This window comes from Oreochromis niloticus, linkage group LG11, assembly GCF_001858045.2.
Source record: "Oreochromis niloticus isolate F11D_XX linkage group LG11, O_niloticus_UMD_NMBU, whole genome shotgun sequence".
In the NCBI taxonomy this organism is placed as follows: domain Eukaryota; kingdom Metazoa; phylum Chordata; class Actinopteri; order Cichliformes; family Cichlidae; genus Oreochromis; species Oreochromis niloticus.
Window position 1 is genome coordinate 22,945,522 of NC_031976.2, and position 20,582 is coordinate 22,966,103.

The following is a 20,582-nucleotide window of genomic DNA, read 5'->3' on the forward strand; positions in this document are numbered from 1 at the left end:
AAAAGAATTTGCCAAATCTGGGATAAATTCATTACTTCTTATCTTATTTGGGATTTTAACATTTGTTAAATATTAATGGAGGTTGTTTTCCCCCTCTATAATCAAAAAACTGCCATCAGGTTGTTTTATATAATATCAGAGTGTAAGGGGAGGTAGGACCTTACATTATACCTTATCCTACCACTGCTCATTTACAAACTCAAATATTAAACCCTGCTGCAAATGTGTGACCTTTAAGTGTCTTTTCAGTTCTCCTCCCTTTTTTAAATAGCTCTCTATTCGAGAGGCGTTTGTGTCTGCCTTCTTATCAATTGGTTACTTATTAACAGAAATGAGATTCAAATTCAAAATACCCTTATTTCTGTTATTCACACAGCAGTTTACTGTACGATTAAACTGCCATTAAGAAGCTAAAAGAAGAAACGATTGGTTCACTGAAACGCCACTCAAACTGTACACTGCTCTCATTGGTCAGAATCTAACTCGATTTGTCTGGTGGTCTGTTTACCCCGCGGAAGTTCGTCTGTGGTGTGTAGACGGGATGTTGTTAATTTGCGTTTAGTAAAGGGACTTACGGAGACATTTTGCTCATTTTAGGGTGTTTTGATAGTCTGTTGCAGGAACAGAAGAGAGGTAAGCAGTGGGACTGCGGGGAGTCATATTAATAAACCCACTTCAGTGTAGAGAAAGTCGAAGTTAGCTAGCTAGTTAGCTAGCGTTTATCACCATCAGCCAACAGCATTTAGATTAGCGTAACTTCTCTTTTATTGTAACTCAGCATAATAAACTTAGATAGCTAATATTATACCTCCATTAATTTTCCTCTTTATCTTTTTATTTGGTAGATACTTTACTGAATTCACCATTGTATTGTTCAGCTTCTGTTACTGGTTTATTATTGCTGGCTCGAACAGTGCTTCATGGTAACGTTATCGCTTGTGTTGTATTTTGTTATAAGGGTGTAACTGAGGAGCCAAGCTAATAAAGTGACTGTTCCCAGTGTTGGACAAAAACGTCCATATGCTTGTATAGTTCACGATGTTCGTGTATCTTGTTACCTGCTCTGGATACAGTTTTTGAGGGGGAAAATGTTGGAGTGTGGCATGCTGGAGCGGGACAGGCAGGCTCTCCGAAGAAACTCAGCTATCCTGTGCAGAGAGCTGGTGGTGGATGAGCTGCTCATTCAGTCACTACATGCAGACGACATCCTCACGGAGAGCATGGCAGAGAGCATTATGGTATGTGGATAATAACTGCTATATTAACAGTGAGGCAACTGATTCTTAACAGTTATGTGACTTTGAGTTACCTCCAGTTTGCTTAAATTGAAGTTAACTGAATTTTAGTTGGCTGTCAGCAATTTTGCTGAAGGTTATGGTCAGTTTTAAGCCTGTGGTTTAAATGCATGTGGGATTCAGAACCTCTAATCCTCCCATGAAATAGCTGTTAAGTAAAAAGATGATTACAGAAATGTTTCCTGCAGTTTTACAGGAACTACCACCATTTCTGCACTCTGGCAGCTAGTATAGGCTCCAGTGGCCGAGAAAACATGAGTTGGATAGGTAGTTAATAAAGTAGATGGTTAATTCTACAATGAAAAAGATCTCTCACAGTCAAATCCATAAAGTTAGACAGTGATATAGTTTATAGTATGGTATAATATTTACTCACAGCATACTAACGCTTTTGATTAGAAATAAAGCAGTCATGATGTGACTGAAATGATCAACACTGCTTCTTCGGTGTCTAAAAGATCAGTAGTTGTGCTTTGAATGAGCCCTTCATCTTCTGCGCTGTGATTTAGGTACACTTTAATTTGGTTTAATCTGTCCCAGAGAAGTTTTTGTCCCACAGCTGGGTTTTCTAGCTAAGTATAATCTAACCGTATACTCTTGTTATACTTCTTTAAAGTCCGTCACCTGAGGTATTTACATAGTGTGTTCATTGTAATGTAAATTCTCCTCATATGATTCTGCATAGTTGCAAAATGCAGGCAGACACATGGCTGCCCACGGGGCTACTCACGCTCCCCGTCTGATGACAAAATTTACTTCACTCAGACCCGAGCGGACTCACGGAAATGGAAAATATAATTATGAAAATGGAACACATTTTAATTCTGTCATTCTGCTAACTTTTTTAATAGCTATGTAATGTTTTTACAGCCTAATAAAAGCCTTCATCTTTATTTACCTTTGGATACATATAGAGACTAACTGCACAGTCTGAGCTGCAAAGTCAGCACTTAATATCTCTACATGCTTTTTATTATTTTGATTTGGTAATTGAAATAATTAGGGAACATTCCACACCTGTTCTAAATACTTAAAGCATGTGAAAGATGTGTAACAATGCAAGAAATGGCTGCTTTCCTAAATTATTAACAAAATACTTTTTGCTAAACCTTATGCATTTAAACTTAAAGTCTAGACTGGTGATGGTGATGTGCAGTGAAAAAGATTATAGAAAAGTGTCTCACTGTCCAAAGACTTAGCTATTTGACTGATTTAGAGGTTTACTAGAGAAAACCAGCTGGGAGCAACAGGGCTACATCCTTCAGAGACATTCTATCCCTTTTCCACCGACACAATGGTTACCAATCTAGAACTAATGCATGAAAGCTGGCACAGCACCACAAATTGCCAGGCTAATGAAAGAGGAGATGTCGTAATAAATAGTTTGTGTCTGCCATGATTTTTACTGAAACTTCTAATAATTACAGCGTAGTAACATTTCAAATTGTGGGCTGTTTCTCAAAAGGCATCAACATAGAACAGGCTTATATTTGGTGGAAAAGGTATTTATGAGAGTTTTGATTTAATCCCTCAAGGTTGAAATCTTTGCTTCCGACTGTCATGTCTGAGGACCACCTTTAAAGATCTAAAGTTTAAGGTTGTCTGGATGAATTCACAATCAAATGTTATAATGTTGAGAAGGTGAAAAAAAGTAAAACCAAATGTACGTTTTGATTAATTGTTTGTTAGTAAGTTTTTATGTTTCTGATGTGATCCCTTCTTCTCCAGGCAGAGCAAACGTCTCGCAAACGCAGCTGGCATTTGCTTCTACTCTTACCAAAGCGTGGACCCAGAGCCTTCAGCAGTTTCTGCTCAGCTCTTCAAGTTACTGAACAGAAACACCTCTACGACCTGCTCATAAAATCACCAGAGAAAGATGGCAGGGAGACACACACAGATGTGAGTGTGTACTTGACATCAACCATACACATATCGCACAGCAGCAGTATACACAGCAGATTTAGTGCAGTTCTTAGACTGCTTTCTGCTCACAGAGTTTTCAGCCTGAGGAGGAGCCACAGGAGAAGGCAGGGCAGCTGGTTATGGAAAGAACAAAAAAGAAGAGAGAGGTGAGCTTGCCTATGATTATCGAAGGCAATGTCACTCTTGGCATTTTTGAAGTAGAAGACTTGACATCATTGAATGCCTTTTATGCCTATTTAATAGATTTTTCTTTAATTATAAATGCTAACATTATATAGAGTAATATTTGGGGAATTGTAAGCTTCAGTAACATGACGTTTGGCAGGCATCTTCAGAAAACAGAGAGGAAATGTATGAGGTGAGCAGCACCTCATCATTCCCAGTCCAAGAGTCAGAGAGCTGGCCTGGCTCAGAGTCATCAGTCAGAGACTTACCCCCAGTCAGGGCTGAGGACAGGAACAAACAGAGACTGAGGACAAAGAAACGAGGAGCAGATATGCAGACAGATGTGAGAATCACAAAATGCATCCATCTCATTATATATATCCAGATGGTCCATCTGAGGTAGAAGGCAGACAGGAGTTTCCCAAATATTTAATCTAGGACTGCAGATGTCATATTCCCACAAAACAACAGCTGCTTCCACAGTATAGAACAAAAATCCTTCATTATCTTTTTTGTATGGTCTGTCTTTAACACCTGATGTGTTGTCTTTAATAATTTGTGTATCATTTTAAATTTCAGAGGTCTACGGACTCTTCTCTTCCGCTTCCAACTCAGGAGGAAATTGGAGCCAAGAGAGGAAGGACACATGGTGAGCGGTGCTGCAGAGCGTCTATGCGTTCATTTCAAAATGGGTTTCAGTGTGTGTAATGTTGTTGTCAGTCTTGTTTCCCTGGAGACATGAAGTTGTTTCTCAACAAAAGGCTTTATGTGTTGTTCATTTTTAAGACAATTTAATATATATGTCACAAAAAAACCCATTCTGTAGCCACTGACCACTTTAGGCCTTTAGTCTCCTGTTATTGTGTTGATTATTTGAACTGTTATAAACACACATCATAGAGAAAAGTGTAGAAATGTTGTTTTTCTAGCAGGTACCTACTGTCTCTACCTGCAGGCACCACACCCCAAGAATGACTCATTGACAACATGATACTCTGCTGTTAGACAACTCCATTCAGTGAGGAGGACTAAGAATAGTTCAGTTTGTATTAGTTTGTGATTGTTTGTGTGTGTGTGCTGCAGAATCCATGGAGTTTAGTCTGGATGCTGACAGTCCCATCAACACTCCGGTCCTACCCTGCACGCCTGACTTTTACCTCTCCCGCTCCCAGCAGGTACGATTTTGTTTTCCCATCAGCGGGTCAGTTAAGCCCCAGTGAAGGGGCTCAGTTTTGTTTGGATTTACTGCGACTGCCTGAAAATGCATATCTTCAGCATTTAGCTATGTTTATGTAACAAGCATAAAAATTAAAGGTGTTTAAAATTTAATCTTTGGGTTTTGTCACTTTGTTAAGGTTTGTTGTTTTAAACAGATTAGTTGATGCCCTTATTGTGTATGAATTTTCTTATATAGATCATTCCATTCTTATTCAGTCTTACAGGTTGAGTTCATCGCCTCGTGGTTTTGGCTTGGTGATCAGTAATGTGACCTTTGACCCTTGTGCTGCCCCTGACCTTGACCCTAGAAAAGGTGGCGAGGTGGATGATGAGGTCCTCAGGAAGGTTTTTACAGAGCTGGATTACATTGTTGCTGTGCACAGAGACCTCACTGCTCAGGTAAAATGCTGGATGCTGCAGGATGTTTGAAATGTGACACTTTTATCTTATTTATTGATAAACGTAAAGAGAGGAAATTTGGGCCAAACAAAAGAAGATGTTAGATATACACCTCAGCAACCTTTCACCTGACACAGTTTGGAGAAAGTCACTTGTATGAAATGTTTAAGTTAAGAAAGACTGGGGACATGGTGTAGAAAGGTTTTTTTAATGTAGGATTTGTTCTGGTCAGCCCACTTTCACTGGTGTCTGAGGAAGGTGGGAGGTTTGTCACAAAGAAAACACACTTCACATTTAATTAATTTAAGTCCAGATGCACATATCCTGCCTTGAACCTGATTGTTTACTGCACATCATGAATCCATTGCTAGTGAGGCGGTGTCATCCTGCACACTTAAGTCAGACCCTAAGTTGAGTGTTTCCATTAGTGAGAATGAAAATGTTTGAATACAGCTTCTGTGAAATTTGGACTGAAAGATTGTTGCGTTTGTGTTAACGCTGACTTTGACCACATATGCTGACGCTTGTTCTTGCTCGTATTCTTGTGTAGGGTATGAGGACCTGCATTGAGAACTTTTCCAGACGGCCAGAGCACCGGACAGTGGACAGCTGTGTGGTGTGTCTGCTCTCCCACGGAGTGGAAGGGGCAGTGTACGGTACAGATGGCAAACTCCTGCAGGTCAGTTTGTCTGACACTTTACTGTGTACATGTATGGTATGTCATTCAGTAACAAAGATTCAGCTGCTTTTTTCTGACATTTAATGCTAATTGTGTTTAACTTGGTCAATTTCAGTTGGACTGGGTGTTTGAGGCCTTTGACAATGCACACTGTCCACTTCTACAAAACAAACCAAAGATGTTTTTCATCCAGGCCTGCAGAGGAGGTAAGATGAATGAGATTGTGCGGCACAGCAATAAAAAATAATTATACGGTAAACATGTTCTGGGGACTGCACCGTCCACAGTTCTGAGAAACTACCTGGGTAAAATCTCTTGGAGCCGTGCAGCATTATGAAATAGTGGTACAAATCTTCCCCTTCACATGGCCAGATGTTGTCTGCTGTCATTGTCTTGCCCACTGAGAGAATCACAGTGGGTGGCAGTTTCAGAATCGCCCATTTACTCTACAGTTCCAGCTGTGGATTGTCCCAAAATCTGTTTTGTGTCAGTTTTCATCTTCTTTAAAATATTTTGATGAAACTTCAAACAAATTCAGCGCAATAAAAATAAAATCAATCTGTGGCTTAAAAAGCTCCAAGTCAGTTGTTCTGTCTCTGTGATGGAGGTTATGGCCTGACTGCACACCTGATGATGCTCATGACAGATCCTTAGACCCCTCAGGAGCAAACCTAATTACTTCCCACACTCCCTCGCTGCACACAGAGCCCAACACAGGTGTGCTGCTGAAAGGCTATTAGATGTGCTTAGCAACTCTTGAAATAGCTTCAGTGAAATTCAGATATTTAGAGTGTTCATGGATACATTGGTATACTGCCAGTTTTTCTTAATAAGTAAGAAAATTAAGTAAGTGTTGTTTGCAACACAGTGGTTAACACTGTGAGTTCATAGCAAGAGGGTCCTTGTTTTGTGGAATTTACATGTTCTCTCTGTGCCTGCATGGTTTTCCCTCCAAGTAACCCAGGATCCTCCACCAGTTTAGAGGCATGCATGTTAGTGGAATTTGTGATTCTCAATTGGCCGCCGGTGTGAATGTCTCTGTGATAGCCTGGAGACCTGTCCAAGGTGTAGCCCACTTCTCACTCAGTGTTAGCCGGGATAGGATTCAACTCTCCCGTGACCCTGAGTTGGTTAAACGGTTAAAGAAATGGATGGATGGATAGCTAAAGGCCTCAAAGTGCCTGCGGCGTAGTGCTGTGTGAATGTGGCTGTGGTGTAGAGTGCTTTGGGGGCAGTCAGGAGGACTAGAAAAGTGCTATGTAAATTTCAGTGCAAGATTTCTTCGTTTTTGTTTAGAAAAACATTTCAACCAGGGCTCATGCTAAATGCCAGTGATAGCTTCGCTTTCAGACTTTTTCCAGAATTCATTTGGAATAATACTTGAGTTTATCAAAGAGCTGCAGGAAACCCATTGAGTTCAAGCTGTTTAGCTTTTTTAAGACTAGGGCAACAGCTTGAGAAGCATGCTAACTGAGCAGGCACAGCTTCATTGCTCCATCTATGTCTGCTCAGGTGGTGTTACAGTGCAGTGTTGAATGACACCTGCATTTTTTTAATCTTTCAGTTTTAATCTCTTCTCCTTTGGTTTGTTTTCACTGGCCTATAGTGTGAATAAAATGCTTTGCCCATTTGGTGGACAGTTGCATTAATTATTAAAGAATATTTGAGGCAAATGACTAAACGCTGCAGTAACCCAACCCTGTTATTGCACTAATATCACTGCTAGATTTTTGGCCCTAATTGAAACTTACTTGTCTTCCAGAGGAGATGGACTGTGGCGTGGAGCAGACAGACGGGCCAAAGAGGACGTGCTCACCAAGCTGTGAACAGCGGGATGCTGGCAGGGAGGGACAGGGGGATGCAGACTCCAGACAGAGGGGGGACACAGGAAGACCCAGGATTAAACTTCCCCAGCGGTCGGACATGATCTGTGGCTTTGCGTCTCTCAAAGGTCAGAGAATTTGTAAGTTTATCTAATTTGCTATTCTGGGGTGGGTTTATTTATAATATTTTATTCATTAACTGAAACACTGATGTAAGAGGAAAACTAATGAGGCCATCGAGATCAGCAGTAATGGTTTTGTAATTCTTTTTTTTAATTATCTTTGGCCCTAATCATTATTTCTGCTTTTTGTGCAGTGCAATTAAAATGTCTGCTTGAGAGGGTTTTTTGTGCACAAGCGAATCAAAAGTGGTTCTGAAATTGATTCTTATTATGTAAAGCTGTACCAGACAACACCTTCGCTCTGTCTTGCTGTGTCTCATCTTGATGTATTACACTTCTGCTGTTTGATCTGTTCCTCCTCAAGGCACAGCAGCCATGCGAAACACTAAGAGAGGATCCTGGTTTATCCAGGAGCTCAACTCAGCACTCCGCCTCCACGCCAGAGACACCCACCTTGCGGACATATTGGTGCAGGTAAACATGTTTTTCCAGACTGCAGTTGCAGAATATAAACTACTTTTTTGATATATAATACATTTTTGAAACCAACATGTCTTTTTTTCTTTTCCCCCCAGGTGAACAGTCGAATTAAGGAGAGAGAGGGCTACGCCCCGGGTACCGCCCACCACCGCTGCAAAGAAATGTCAGAGTTCACCAGCTCATTGTGCAAAGACCTCTACTTTTTCCCCAAGTACCAGCCCCAGTATTAATATGCACATTAACACACACAGATCATTCCTTGTATTGAAGCCTGGAGTAAGGGCATGACAGCTGTTTATTGCACACCACACACTCACACATTCCCCCCTGTTACAACTTGACATCCAAATAGGATTTATCCATTCAAACCACTAGACAATCACACACAAACACACACACATATACACAAATCCTGGAAAGAAAAAGGAGCGAGCTTCTGTTAATCTACATGTACATGGAAATGGGCAACCTATTGTCATGCAATGTACTCATGTATATATTTGTGTGTCTGTGTCTATGCCAGTTAGAGGGTTTAGATGTTAATCCTTTGCAGTCAAACTGCACAGCTACTTTGAGCTTTCACAAGCCTCTTTTTAAAATGTATTTTGTACACAGATCTATTTTTGTGGCTTTATTTTGTATGGAATTCTTTTTATAAGGATTGTAAGGCCCATTCTTATATTTGTACATACTGTATGTTAAATGTTATGAACATTTCTTGTTGTTATCATAGTGACAGGCAGGGGGCAGTGCAGCAAAATGCATTAAAGCATCTTGATTTCATCAATATTTCCTTCAGTTGAAGAAGAGCTTTATTGTCATGGCAGCCATGACATAGGTTATAGACAGCTATATTTAAAATTAAACAATAGAGTTTTTGCACTATTAAATTAGAATATATGATTTTTTTTCCTCACATAGTTTGCCTTATGAAAAAGAACAACACCTACAGGGCAGCTTCAGTGTGAAGTTTATTTTCTCACTTTAAATTTATGATGACATTTACTGATATTTAGTAAATTTCGCTGTCAGGGTGGTGGAGTGCAGTCTGGTGCTACATGTAGGGTCACTTACACACAGTATGAACTCTGACCTTTACACGTTTTACTTGTAGTGTTTGTTCCTGCATAGGAGCTGCATATTTACCCTGCAAAAACTCAAAATCTTACCAAGTATATTTGTCTTATTTCTAGTGAAAATTATCTCATTACACTCAAAATAAGACACAATCAGCTACAGGGCAACATTTCAGTAAGCTAAAGGAACTTGTTTCAAGACAGTGAATCTTGAAACTAGAGAAAAACTAGAGATTTTTCACTTGTTCCACTGGCAGATTTTTTAACTTAATACAAGATATTTTAGCTTGAAATAAGTGAAAATGATTGTGTCTTATTTTAAGTGTAATGAGATAATTTTGACTAGAAATAAGACAAATATACTTGGTAAGATTTTGAGTTTTTGCAGTGTAGTCAGTCTCGCCATTGTATTTTACTATAATCGATGCACAACAGATAAAAGGTGTCTTCCATTAAAAAAAAGCTGTGCCATGTGATGGCATGTGATGGCCTGTGCCATGTGATGGCAGGATGATGTGCTGGATAAGTTTATGACCATGGTGTTGCTTTCATAGCATATTATACGGCTCTGGCACACCTGCAAACAAAGTATTTCTCAAAGCTGCACGAGAATTGATGGTTCCCAGAAAGAAAAGACAACTGATCAGGCAAAGTATGTTTTAGTTACAGCAGTGTTGCAGTGAGGGACACAGTGGTTGAAACAGTATTGATTGTTAACTATCAGTAAAGCAATGATTTTAAAGATCCTGTATATGAGATGGTCTTAGCAGAGTTTTCCCTGGTCTGAAGCGTGCTCACGCCACTTATGTTTTAGTTTTAATAATTAAGAAACATAACTTAAGAGAGGAGAAGATTGGACTGTTATAACAGGATAGTTTTGCTGTAGAATGAGAAGTTTTGCTGCCAAACTCTGCTGAAGTGCTATGTGGGGTGATGTGATGTAGGGTGGGGAGGGGGCAGAAGAGGCTTCAATATCAATGACTGCCAAATGTTGAGTATAATAAAAGGCTGTGGGTTTTAAACAACAAAAAATGTCTGTTTTGTTTTTGTTTGTTCTTAAAGCTGTGTTTGTATTTGCATTTTCTGCGACGACAGCTTTTATGCACACGTTTAGATCACGTTGCATCAGTAAATGCAAGGGCCTGTGCTCAAATGTACACTGTTGCCGCTCCTGTGCATGCTCTGCTCCATTTGATCCTCCTTGTTGCTGTGTTTGTATGTGTTGTTCCCGGCGTACAGCCTGTCCCCCTCCGTTCTCAGGTATAGTATAACTGGCTCCCCACTATTCTGCTGTGCTCAGGTCTCTCTGTGCTGCGACCGGGACGACGTATGCATCTCTCACACTGCCCGCCACCCACTGATAATGTTCTTAGTGTATCAGATAGAGCCCCCCGGGCCAGCTGTCCACAGTCATTCTCGTTTGACATACACGCACACGCCGGTGGTCTGTGTAACACATTTCTCCCTGGCCTCCGGTATAGCTGTGAGATCAGGCTGTTATGCATTAGCGTGTGGGCCACAAAGCAGGGCTGGGTTGGGGGGGGTCTGGCTGTGCCTTTGTGGTTGTCATAATAGCTGCCGGTGTCAATGGGTTAAGAGGAGGAACCAGAGGAGAAACCCGCCAGTGAACTAGAGATGTTTAATTTAAACTTGCTTGAATGGGATGTTGGCTGAGCACACCAAAGGCCCGATGTAAAGCACAGATTCACCTCCTCGCCTATCCTCTTGGCACCTGGATCCTATGCAGAGCTTATCAGTATGAGTTGAGCTCTTGCTCTTGGGGGTGTGTCTAGGGGTGATTTTTTTTTCTTCCCCCCTCCTTCTAAGAGAGGGCTGCCATAGCATGTGAGTGTTACGGGGATTGCCATGTGGCATTGGCTGAATAGGTGCAGGCTGTCAGAGGGGTGTCATGTGCACCTTCCTGCTCACGTTGCAGGGGCAGCCCTATGTTGGGGGGGTGGGGGTACCCTTCCAACTCCCACCCCTCTCAACACTCCTGTCCAAACAAGAACAGGCCATCCAAACACACACACCTAATGGCCGTCTGGCAGGGAGGGTGCTGCTTAGGCAACAAGTTGTGTGTGTGTGTGTGTGTGTGTGTTATTAGGTGTCTGCAGTTCTAATAAAGGAAAGCAGTGTGTCCTTCACTGCCTCATCAGATGGCTTTGCTCTGCTTTGTCTGCCTTTCTGATTTCTGTCTGTGTCTGTCGGTGTTGCGGTGGAGCTGGATGGCTCGTAGACTGTGGATCTTCTGGAGAAAGGCGCTTTCGGGATGGACCTCACCTGTACTTATGGACTATCTCTGTGCAATGAGTGTGTTTGAGACTGAGAAACTTCAGATGTTTTTGTGGGGTTTTTGACTTGGTGTGAAGTAGGTATACAATAAGGCAGCACGTGTGTGTGTGTGTGTGTGTGTGTGTGTGTGTGTGTGTGTGTGGCATTGCTGTTGCCCACGCCATTGGAAATGCTGGGGTGTCCAGCGAGATTATTTTTGGATCAGTGACAGCGTGTCAATGGCTGCAGATGCATCGCAAAGGAAGGCTCTGAGATACCAACAGACCCTGGTAGGTCTTTCCCAATCTTCCTTTACCTGCCTGCCTGTATGCTGTCCTATCGTTAACTTCCAAAGGTTCTCCCTCGTTTCTCTTGTTCTGCCATTACACCTGCTTTCTCTCTCATCTTTCCATCAATTCACCTGTCACTTCCTCTCTTCAAATCCTTTTTTTTTTTAACCGTTCTCATTCTTAATGATTTTTTTTTAGTCTAGCCTTCATTACTTTTCTCCCACAGCTACCTCCAGGGCATTTTTTTTGCCTCCTGCATCTTTTCTACCTATCATGCTTCTCTGCTCCATCATACAAAGTCCTCCTCATGCCTTCCTACTAAATCAATAATCTTCATCTCAGCTCTCTTCCTCCCCCCCCACCCACCCCAACTCTGTCTTTTCTTCTCGAACAAGATTTATACAACTTCATGTCAACTTTATTTCTGCAGCTCGCATATACACGAACAGTCTGCACAATTTCTCACCGCCCACGCCTCAAACCGCTGAGTGAAGGCGATAAATGGAAAGTCATCCCTGGGAAAATGGAAAAAAAACCCAGATCATTTAAATGATTTGATTCCAATGGTTTCACTGTATATTTCTTGAATCTGTTATTTTTTTTAATTTTGCGACTCTTGTGCATCTTCTCTCTGATGCCTTGTAAAGTCATTGCTGTTTACATGTGGCGGTGGATATAAATACCTATATACAGGAAACCTGAGCAGACAGGTTAGATGTACGTGGTGAGATGAAGTCATGTCACTGTATCCTCCAGTTCATCTGTTTAAATGCTTATCCAGAATGATAGTCATTCCTCCCAGGAGCATCTCGAGATGTCTGGTGACATTTAGCCACTATTGACTCTTTTTTTTTTAGCATTTTTATTCAAAATCATCTCTGCTGTGGTCATAGATTACTAACAGCTTCAGCATGCTCTTTTCTGCAGAGCTGATTGTGAGTTTGAGACGAAACAATGAGCAGTTGAGGCTGGAGCAGCTGGGCTGTGTATATTCATGTAACTGATCAAGTGCGGAGGAGCAACAGCAGCGTGTCAGTCCTTCCTTCTGCTCGTCTTTCTCTTCGCCTTTGAGAAGATGGATAATTGTCCAGAGAAAATCCCTAATCCCTGGTCCTCCTTCAGTCCCTTGGAGGTGCACAAGTCAGATATAAATAAGATAATTAATTAAATCACGCTGTTTACAAGCTTAATGTCTCTGTGAAGTCACACATCTCTCAGGTGTGAAAGCTGTGTCTGTGTGAGAGGAAATTAGAGCCTTGAAGGATCTGAGGATTTTATGTGCAGAGCTGTTAATAGATCGCCCTGATATAATTTGTTTATTGATCAGGAGAACTCTCCTGTGGGTAGTTCACAGATTCACACCGGTGCCTTGAGTTGAAGATGACTGTCTGTTTTTAGTTCTTGCATTAAGTGTTGATGTTACACCTGAGATTTGCTTTTAGATCACATATAACTGTTATTTCGACTTAATTCACAACAAGACTTTAAATGATGTTCAAACAGCTCTCAAAGGTCAGTTTTTGCTTTAGAGGATTGTGCGATGAATGAAGCCGTATTTAAAAAAATGTAGCTTTGCCCTCAGAGGGTTAATGTTTGGTTTCCATTCACTTACATGATTTGGTTCTTCACAAATTACACAAACTAGGTGACTAAAGATTTTAGTGGCACCAGTGTACTGATTTACACATTTGCCTAACAAGCAAAAGTTCCCTGCTTTAATTCTAGGAAGAACATCTGTTGATGTTTCTCATGTGACCTCATGTGCAGATTGCTCTCGAGCTATGTGCCATATTGGACCAAACACTGGTTGCTCTGGAAAAATGTGTTTTCGCCAACTGGTTGGCAGTGGTTTCTGGAGGTTCCTGGCACAAAAGTGTGCGGACTGATCAGGAGTAAAAGCAACTTTAAGCTGTCCCCTTATTCGCAATGATTCGCCAATACAGTTAGCACCAAATTTTATAATTTGGCAGATTTTTACGCCAAATGCATTTCCTTAAACCAAAAGGATTTAGGACTGAACCAGGGACCCTTCTGTGAATGTGGAAACCAGTAACCTATGGGTTTTGTGTTAAATCGCTTAATAATCTCAGGTAAAAAAAAAAAAAAAAAGTCAGTGAAGAGATCATGAGGATGTCTGGAAAGAAATGCTGTCCACTCTTCAATTTGGCCTCGGGCATGTCTTTATCCACACCTCATCAGGTGTAGTCAACAGTTTAGCCCAGGCAACACCAAAAGACTTGTGCCCTGTCAGTCCAGTGAGGCTAGAGAATATGGAGGGGTGTAAAAATACCACTGTAATAATTAAAAAAGAAACATTCAGCTTTAGACAAAAGCTAATAAAAGATTTGAATTAATTTGTTTCTTTTTCGTTTATCTGGGTTTCTGTGATATTTAATGATATTTAAGTGATGGATCTTTAAATTATCCAGATTAAACCTTAAAATCTTGGCATCGCTACACCCACAAAGATTAATGCTCACTGGCCTTGCAGAGTTGTGTTTATTAATTTAAAATCACACAACTGTTGGTAACTCTTCACCTTCCCGAAGAGGAAGCTCCCTCTGTGGACTCTTGTCACACTGACAGACGCTTTCCACAGTGGCGAGAGCAAATCGCTGCTTGTGAAGATGCACACACACCCACACACAAACACAGTGTATATTTGTGCCTGCCTTTTACATCTGGTTGTGTGTAACAGTTGATGTGATGGATGAGGTTAAAAGCGAGGTTGTGTGAGGAGACGAGTCTCAATCTGAGAGAATGTCAACAGCAGTGAAATAGATCCCATAAGTCTCAAATGTTACAGGCTACTAAAAGGGATAACGTTCACCTGCCAAATGTCCCGCGGACTGGAATGACTGCAATGTAGACGATTAAGCCATTAAATTTCATACGATATTGCGGACACGTTTTTTCAATTACAGGGGTAGTTCTAATGTAATAATTAAACAGTTGGATGTTACTTCCATAGCATAAAGGTGAAATGTCACATTGCTAAATAGTGTCAATAGCTTGTTATTGTTTTGTGTAAAGGTTAAAGCCTTCCATCTGTCTGTTCAACAAGCCTCCTGGGAGAGATGGCCCGAAAGAGAGGCAAACAGCGTCAGAGAGAGAGGCAGAGGGAGAACTGGGGAGAAGTGTGTCAGTGAACATTGGATCACACTGCTGCTAAATTTATCGACGAGTAAGGTTTCACCTCAGGGGTGGGGGTGGGGGTTGGATGGACGTGGATAAGGGTTGGTGAACGGGAGAGAGGCAGAAAGGTGAAAGGTCTCCAGAGAGTCCAGATGCAGGAGAGACCGCTTGGAAAAATAAACTAAAAAGTAACTTTTTGTGTCTCTGAAATTCCTAAAAGCAGGTTTCTGATCTGTAAGGGTACCTTTATGGATGTGTGAAAGTGGAAAACCATAAAACATTGAGTTGTTTATGGAGAGTGGAGCCAAAATCACAAGAAATAGAACATTTAATACTGATGGTGACTGAAAAAATCATATGAAAGCTTGTTTCCACCACTGGAGTTTTAAAAATTAACTTTTTTTAATGTTGAAATTTTGCTACAACTTTGAGTTAATTACCCTGAATTTTAAGATGCATAACTTGAGCTTTTCAGATAAACCCAAAAGACTGAAAAAAAGTTGTGTTTTTTTTCCAGTGGGAATTTGGTACTTAAACGCTTTCTGTCTAATAAATGAACACTTAGTTAATTTATCAGTTTTAAAAGAAACCTATTGTGCTTTTTTCCAACTTTGTATTTTTAATTTCAGACTCAGGGTAGCTTTGCATAATTCAGTCACAATAAGCCTTGATTAACTCATACCGGACTTTTATGTGGCTCCAGTGTTCAACCATTGTCTGAAATAAGCTGTCCTAGCCCCTTGTGCTCCTCCCTTTAAGGGACTTCATGGAAATCCACTCTACTTCATAGCCAAGAGTAGAAAATAACCTCTGAAACCAAGCTTTTTGACTATTTTGATGATTTAAGGCACAGTCAGACTATGTCAAAGTGTGTCAGTCCACCACATCTCTTCTTTCCACTAATTTCCTCTCTAATAAGGAATAAAATGCCCAGAATACTGAGTGATAGTTGAAATATTTACTTCAGGAAAAAGAAGGCCATCCATTACACTCACAAAGGCTTAATAGTTTTTCAGACTGATGTGCATTAGTTCTCTATTAAAAAATCTGCTTTCATCTGTCTTTGTCCCAGTACACACAAGTGAAAGGCACTGAAATATTTCTTACAAACACAGGCAAAATACTAACTAAAGTGATAAAAGTGCAGGGCTAACTGTAGTTGCTGGTGATGATAGGGGTTCCCATACTATCACAGTTCAAGTTAAATACAACCCGACAGCCCTTCAAACTGACTGACGCTTCTTGTTTTTGCCAGATCTCAAGAACATTGCAAACGGCTTCCTGCTGGGATCGTAAATCATCAGCTCCCCAAAATAGAAGCCGACTGATATCCACGGCTTATCGCGGATATACTGGCATCACAGCTCATATCTGTGCAATATGTGTATAAAAACGCTTATGCTTCTCCAAAAAAAAGAAAAGAAAACCATAACTTGGGGTAATTTAGATAGTGTGTTTCCAAAGGCATTGTTTGCGATACTATCAGCACCTTCTACAGCACATGTAGCAGAACATGCATCACAGCAGCACATACGCAACAGAGTCAAGAGGTGTCTTCACAGTAAGCTATTAACTAATTTGTGAAGTTCATTGCTGGAGTAAATACATAGCAAACTGATCCAGAATAACAATTTTAGAGCTTATAAGTCCATAAAATCGCCACGTCAACCTCAAAAATCCAGACTGACCCATTTTAAGTACCACCGCTGGAAAAACAGAAGCTGATGTCATCAACTTGAACAAAACAAATCAGTTCGAGTTTGTAATGAACATTTTATAGAAGATTAAACTGTTTATTAGGCTGTATTTTATAAAAGGAAGCTAATTTGTGCTTTTACAGTAAGGTTTACTGTGTGTAAAATGTCCTGTCTCACATCATGTTTTTATGTAACTTAACCATTAATTATTGGCGCCAAAAAAGGCTTCTGTGTACAAAAACAGAGGAATAAAAACATGATACGGCACATTGTGCCGGAGCTCAGCCAGGCTTTAGTGAAGCATGCCATTCATGCTGAAGGCACTTGAAGAGCAGTGCAGCATTATCCATACACAATGTTAATATGGTTATGGTCCTCTCTCAGTCAGCAGGTATTATTTTCATGCCTTGAGCTTGCATCCTGCCTGCTGGGTATCATTTATGATCGTGCTGCTGGAATCTGCCGGATTGGCTGCATGACTGGGAATCTACCCCACTGAATTAAGAGCTGCTGACAATTTATTGTCAAGCTTCAAGTGTCTGTATTAACCTCTGCTGCTTTCCTTTTTTAGTGTGTGTGTGCGCACTGTCTAAGACAGCGCACACACACCTAAGAGTCACTACACTCTTTCACTGTATGGAAGCAGGTAGCAGGTACGCCCCATGTCCCTCACACTGGCAAAGACAGGGAAGGACAGATGTAAGACACAGATATTCAGAGAGGGCATTCCTGAGTGTTGGACACAAGCAAGACAGTGAGCAGGAGGAAGAGCTGAGAAGATGAGGGAGCGCATCAATACTTTTCAGACAGGTCTGAATATCGATCAGTTTCTGGTAAGGCTTACTATTTCCTCACTAAATAGTGAACTGCTTTTGCAAGATGAGATGCATGAATGCAAAAATAATTGAATTCTAGCTTCCATTTGCTTTTTGCCGACTTTAAATTTCATGTTGTGCCTTTAATTATTGAACATGAACCAGGTTTAGATAGGATTTAATGGCCTCACTGGTTTGATTTTTCTGAATTTCTTGGTGGTAACATGAAGTGTGGTCTCGCATGTAAGACACAGTTTGTTTTTTTCTTTTTCGGCCGCCTCGATTTGCCTTAATTAGAAAATGACAGCTTGAACAGTGTTTGGATGAGGCATGGAATTGTTATTGTGCTGGCTAATTAGTGTATGCATATGGAGACACTCGTGGAAGTGTGTGTGGTAGCTGGGATTTGTGTGTGTGTGTGTGTGTGTGTGTGTGTGTGTGTGTGTGTGTGTGTGTGTGTGTGTGTGTGTGTGTGTGTAAGGGGGGTAATCTGCTGATCTGTCCATCAGTGAGCAGGTCAGATTTTATCATTAACCTTGTGCTACAGGACAGGGCTATATTGTTGTAAGGCCTCACCACACACACACACACACACACACACACGCACACCCACACACGTAATAAACACACATAATGTTCATTTAAGACACAAACACAAACTCTGTGTGCTGAGAAACCTGCACAAACACACACAGATATTTATGAATATGCAGTGCTCCCTCACGAGGGACACAGAAATATGCTTGTATTTTTTAATTAACTCTCAATGTCACACTGCCCTTCAACCTCTGCGTCTATCAGCAGCTCTCACTGTGACTGAACCTCTCTCTCTCCCTGTCTCTCTCTCTCTTTCTCTCTGCAAACCTGTTTGTTTTGTTTACACTTGAAGTTTCTTTTATTTTACAATATTTCATATCTTGTTAGAGCCAGCTCGTAAAGAACAGATCCATGAACAAATTAAAAGCTCCTGACTGCTCATCGGCGTAATTTGAATACAGGCTTCTAGTCTTAACAAACCCGAGGGAGCGATGTTTTACATTTCTCCGATTTCCTTCATCCCGTGAGACTTGCAGTAAGAACAACAGTAGAAGCTCGGGTTCTTACGAGAAATTAATAACGAGATGTGTCAGGACCGTGCAGTAACGCCTGGCTACGTCCGTGTGTCCGCGGAGATTAAAGAGAAAAAAGCAGGAATCTCATGGAGAGTAAACAAGTGTGGGAAAAGGAGGAAGAGGAGTTTGGAGTGGTGGGGATATGTCCTTGTGTTCTTGACTTGGAGTGGGAAGGTCATTCCATATTTGGGAGCAACAAAAAATGTGCAGAAAGTGTGAGAAAGTTGGACAAACTGTGGTTACTGATGATGTTTAAGGGCCTTGTGAGATTCGGTGTGTAATGAACATGCAAGGTTACGCGACACAGTGTAAACATAAGGCTGAGGGATGAAAACAGCAAAGTCACCTGACATTAATAAATCGCGGCTTTCAGTGTCTTTCTCACGCTGTCAGTCGGCATTGTTGTCTTGCTGAGACTTGCTTGCTCTCGCCTTTTATTTGTCTTTATGTCTCACCATTTCTTTATTCATTCTGAGAGTCAGGTGACTTTCTGACAATGCAGGAGTTACGGCTCAGTTTGTGGCAGAAATATAAAAAACCCAAGGTGACATCTTGAATTTCTCTCCATTAATAGTCCAAAAATGCCCAAATATGACATTTTTCAATAAACTTTTTCACACTTTATTTGTTTATCATTGTGACATGACGACAAATGCAAAAACTCCAAACTAAGATAAAACACAAAGATAAATTTTACAACTTTTGAGATTTTGAGCAAGCAAACAAGTAAAACTCAGCAGAAGAAGGAGGTGCATCCACAGCACTATGTAGATGATATAAAACTTAATTAATTAATTAAATAATTATTAGCAGCAATCACTGATTTATCACTTTGATCACTTTGATCAATCTATTGATCATGAATGAGAGGTCAGAGGTCAAATGTGACATGATATTTTAAATCCTTACACAGTACTTTCTATATGTTGACAATAAACACCACACTTAAGAATTTTGACCAATAAATCATTAAGTTGACCTTGAAGACTTTGGTGAATGTAAACCAAATGTTAACGGATCCCCTCTGCACCCCTACAAAGTTTTATCAGAATTCATTAAACTCTTTTCGAGCTCTCGTGTTTACAGGGAGAATGACAAACACACACATACAAATGTTGCCAAAAACACAACCTCTTTGGTGAAAGTGATAAGACCAGTAAAATTATACTTAAGTGGGATTTGGCTGAGTAATAATTCCAGTTAATTAAAAATAATTACTTTAAAACAGGAGGAATATGTTAAGATATTTACTTTAAAGATTATATTTACACAACTTGAGATATTTAATTCATTTGAGGTTCACAGTGTGGTAGTGAAAAGAAATCTTATCAGACATCTGAAGGTCACTCGGCTCATTTTGAGGCTCCATCAGCAGCTTCAAGGCAACCTGAATCTCATTCGAACTGAGTGAAAGTGTAGAATAAAAAAAAATCTAACCATGTTAAATTGGTCCCAGGCTGAATCTGGGAGTGCACTTTCAATAAATGAGTTGGGTATTTCCTTTTAAACAATGGTCATGATCTGCCAACCGTGTTCATACGCAACACAAGAAGACACCTATTCAACAATGACAGACACTAGGAAGAAGAAGCTAGAAAGACATCATTAACTGTGCTGCAGTTATTTTTCTCTTTTCCTTGAGGCAGGGCATGAGAGGTCACGTTTTTTCCCTCTCTCTGTGAACAGTGCACAGGTTCCTGTTGTTTCTGTCCCTGGTTTTGATGGTGTCTGGTGCCAGCGGCTGTTTGATGATGTTGATGGATTAGGGCTTTGGTGCTAATGTGTAGTGCAGTGGTGAATTTGTGTGCAGTGCAGGACACAGAGACAGAACAGAGACAGAGCTGCTGCAGCATCATGCAACAGACAGGTGATGAGAACCAGGTAAAGACATGGGGACCGAAGGCTGTAGCTCGTCAGAGGTTGATTCTTTTTTTCTGTTTTCTCTGCCAGGACTTAATTACACAGCCCTCTGCTGTCTTTCTCTAATCTTCAAAATTCACTTTGGATCATATGCATGCACTGATTTTGAATCTCTATTTCTTTTCGTAGCTCTGTTTTCCATCATTTTACAGATTGATC

At 40.7% G+C, this 20,582-nt stretch overlaps 2 protein-coding genes across 6 annotated transcripts in view; both read left to right on the forward strand.

The window, feature by feature from the left end:
- Window positions 1–477: 477 nt before the first annotated feature.
- Window positions 478–9,912, forward strand: casp2 (caspase 2, apoptosis-related cysteine peptidase). Of its 5 annotated transcripts, none has more exons than XM_005455411.3 (13): window positions 478–633; window positions 1,074–1,238; window positions 3,024–3,194; window positions 3,290–3,364; window positions 3,544–3,726; window positions 3,963–4,032; window positions 4,467–4,558; window positions 4,818–5,000; window positions 5,551–5,679; window positions 5,795–5,885; window positions 7,442–7,642; window positions 7,989–8,098; window positions 8,200–9,912. In XM_005455411.3, exons 2-13 carry the CDS (start codon window positions 1,089–1,091, stop codon window positions 8,332–8,334), a joined length of 1,590 nt encoding a protein of 529 aa, XP_005455468.1. In that variant the 5' UTR covers window positions 478–633; window positions 1,074–1,088; the 3' UTR covers window positions 8,335–9,912. The 5 variants fall into 5 exon arrangements, with proteins under 5 accessions (XP_005455468.1, XP_005455469.1, XP_005455470.1 ...); XM_005455412.3 differs by having other exon boundaries at window positions 7,442–7,630; XM_005455413.3 differs by lacking the exon at window positions 3,544–3,726 and having other exon boundaries at window positions 8,200–9,234.
- Window positions 9,913–11,157: 1,245 nt separating this feature from the next.
- Window positions 11,158–20,582, forward strand: part of clcn1b (chloride channel, voltage-sensitive 1b) — a 32,869-nt gene continuing 23,444 nt past the window's right edge. The window contains exon 1 of the mRNA XM_005455415.4: window positions 11,158–11,744. Within this exon, the coding sequence (XP_005455472.1) occupies window positions 11,694–11,744 (51 nt within the window). The 5' untranslated portion in view covers window positions 11,158–11,693. The remainder of the gene's footprint in view (window positions 11,745–20,582) is intronic.

Coding starts and splice junctions, on each gene's coding strand:
- casp2 (XM_005455411.3), top strand. CDS start 1,089: ATGTTGGAGTGTGGCATGCTGGAGCGGGACAGGCAGGCTCTCCGAAGA. Junction 3,365..3,543: donor GAACAAAAAAGAAGAGAGAG/GTGAGCTTGCCT, acceptor GACGTTTGGCAG/GCATCTTCAGAAAACAGAGA. Junction 5,680..5,794: donor CAGATGGCAAACTCCTGCAG/GTCAGTTTGTCT, acceptor GGTCAATTTCAG/TTGGACTGGGTGTTTGAGGC.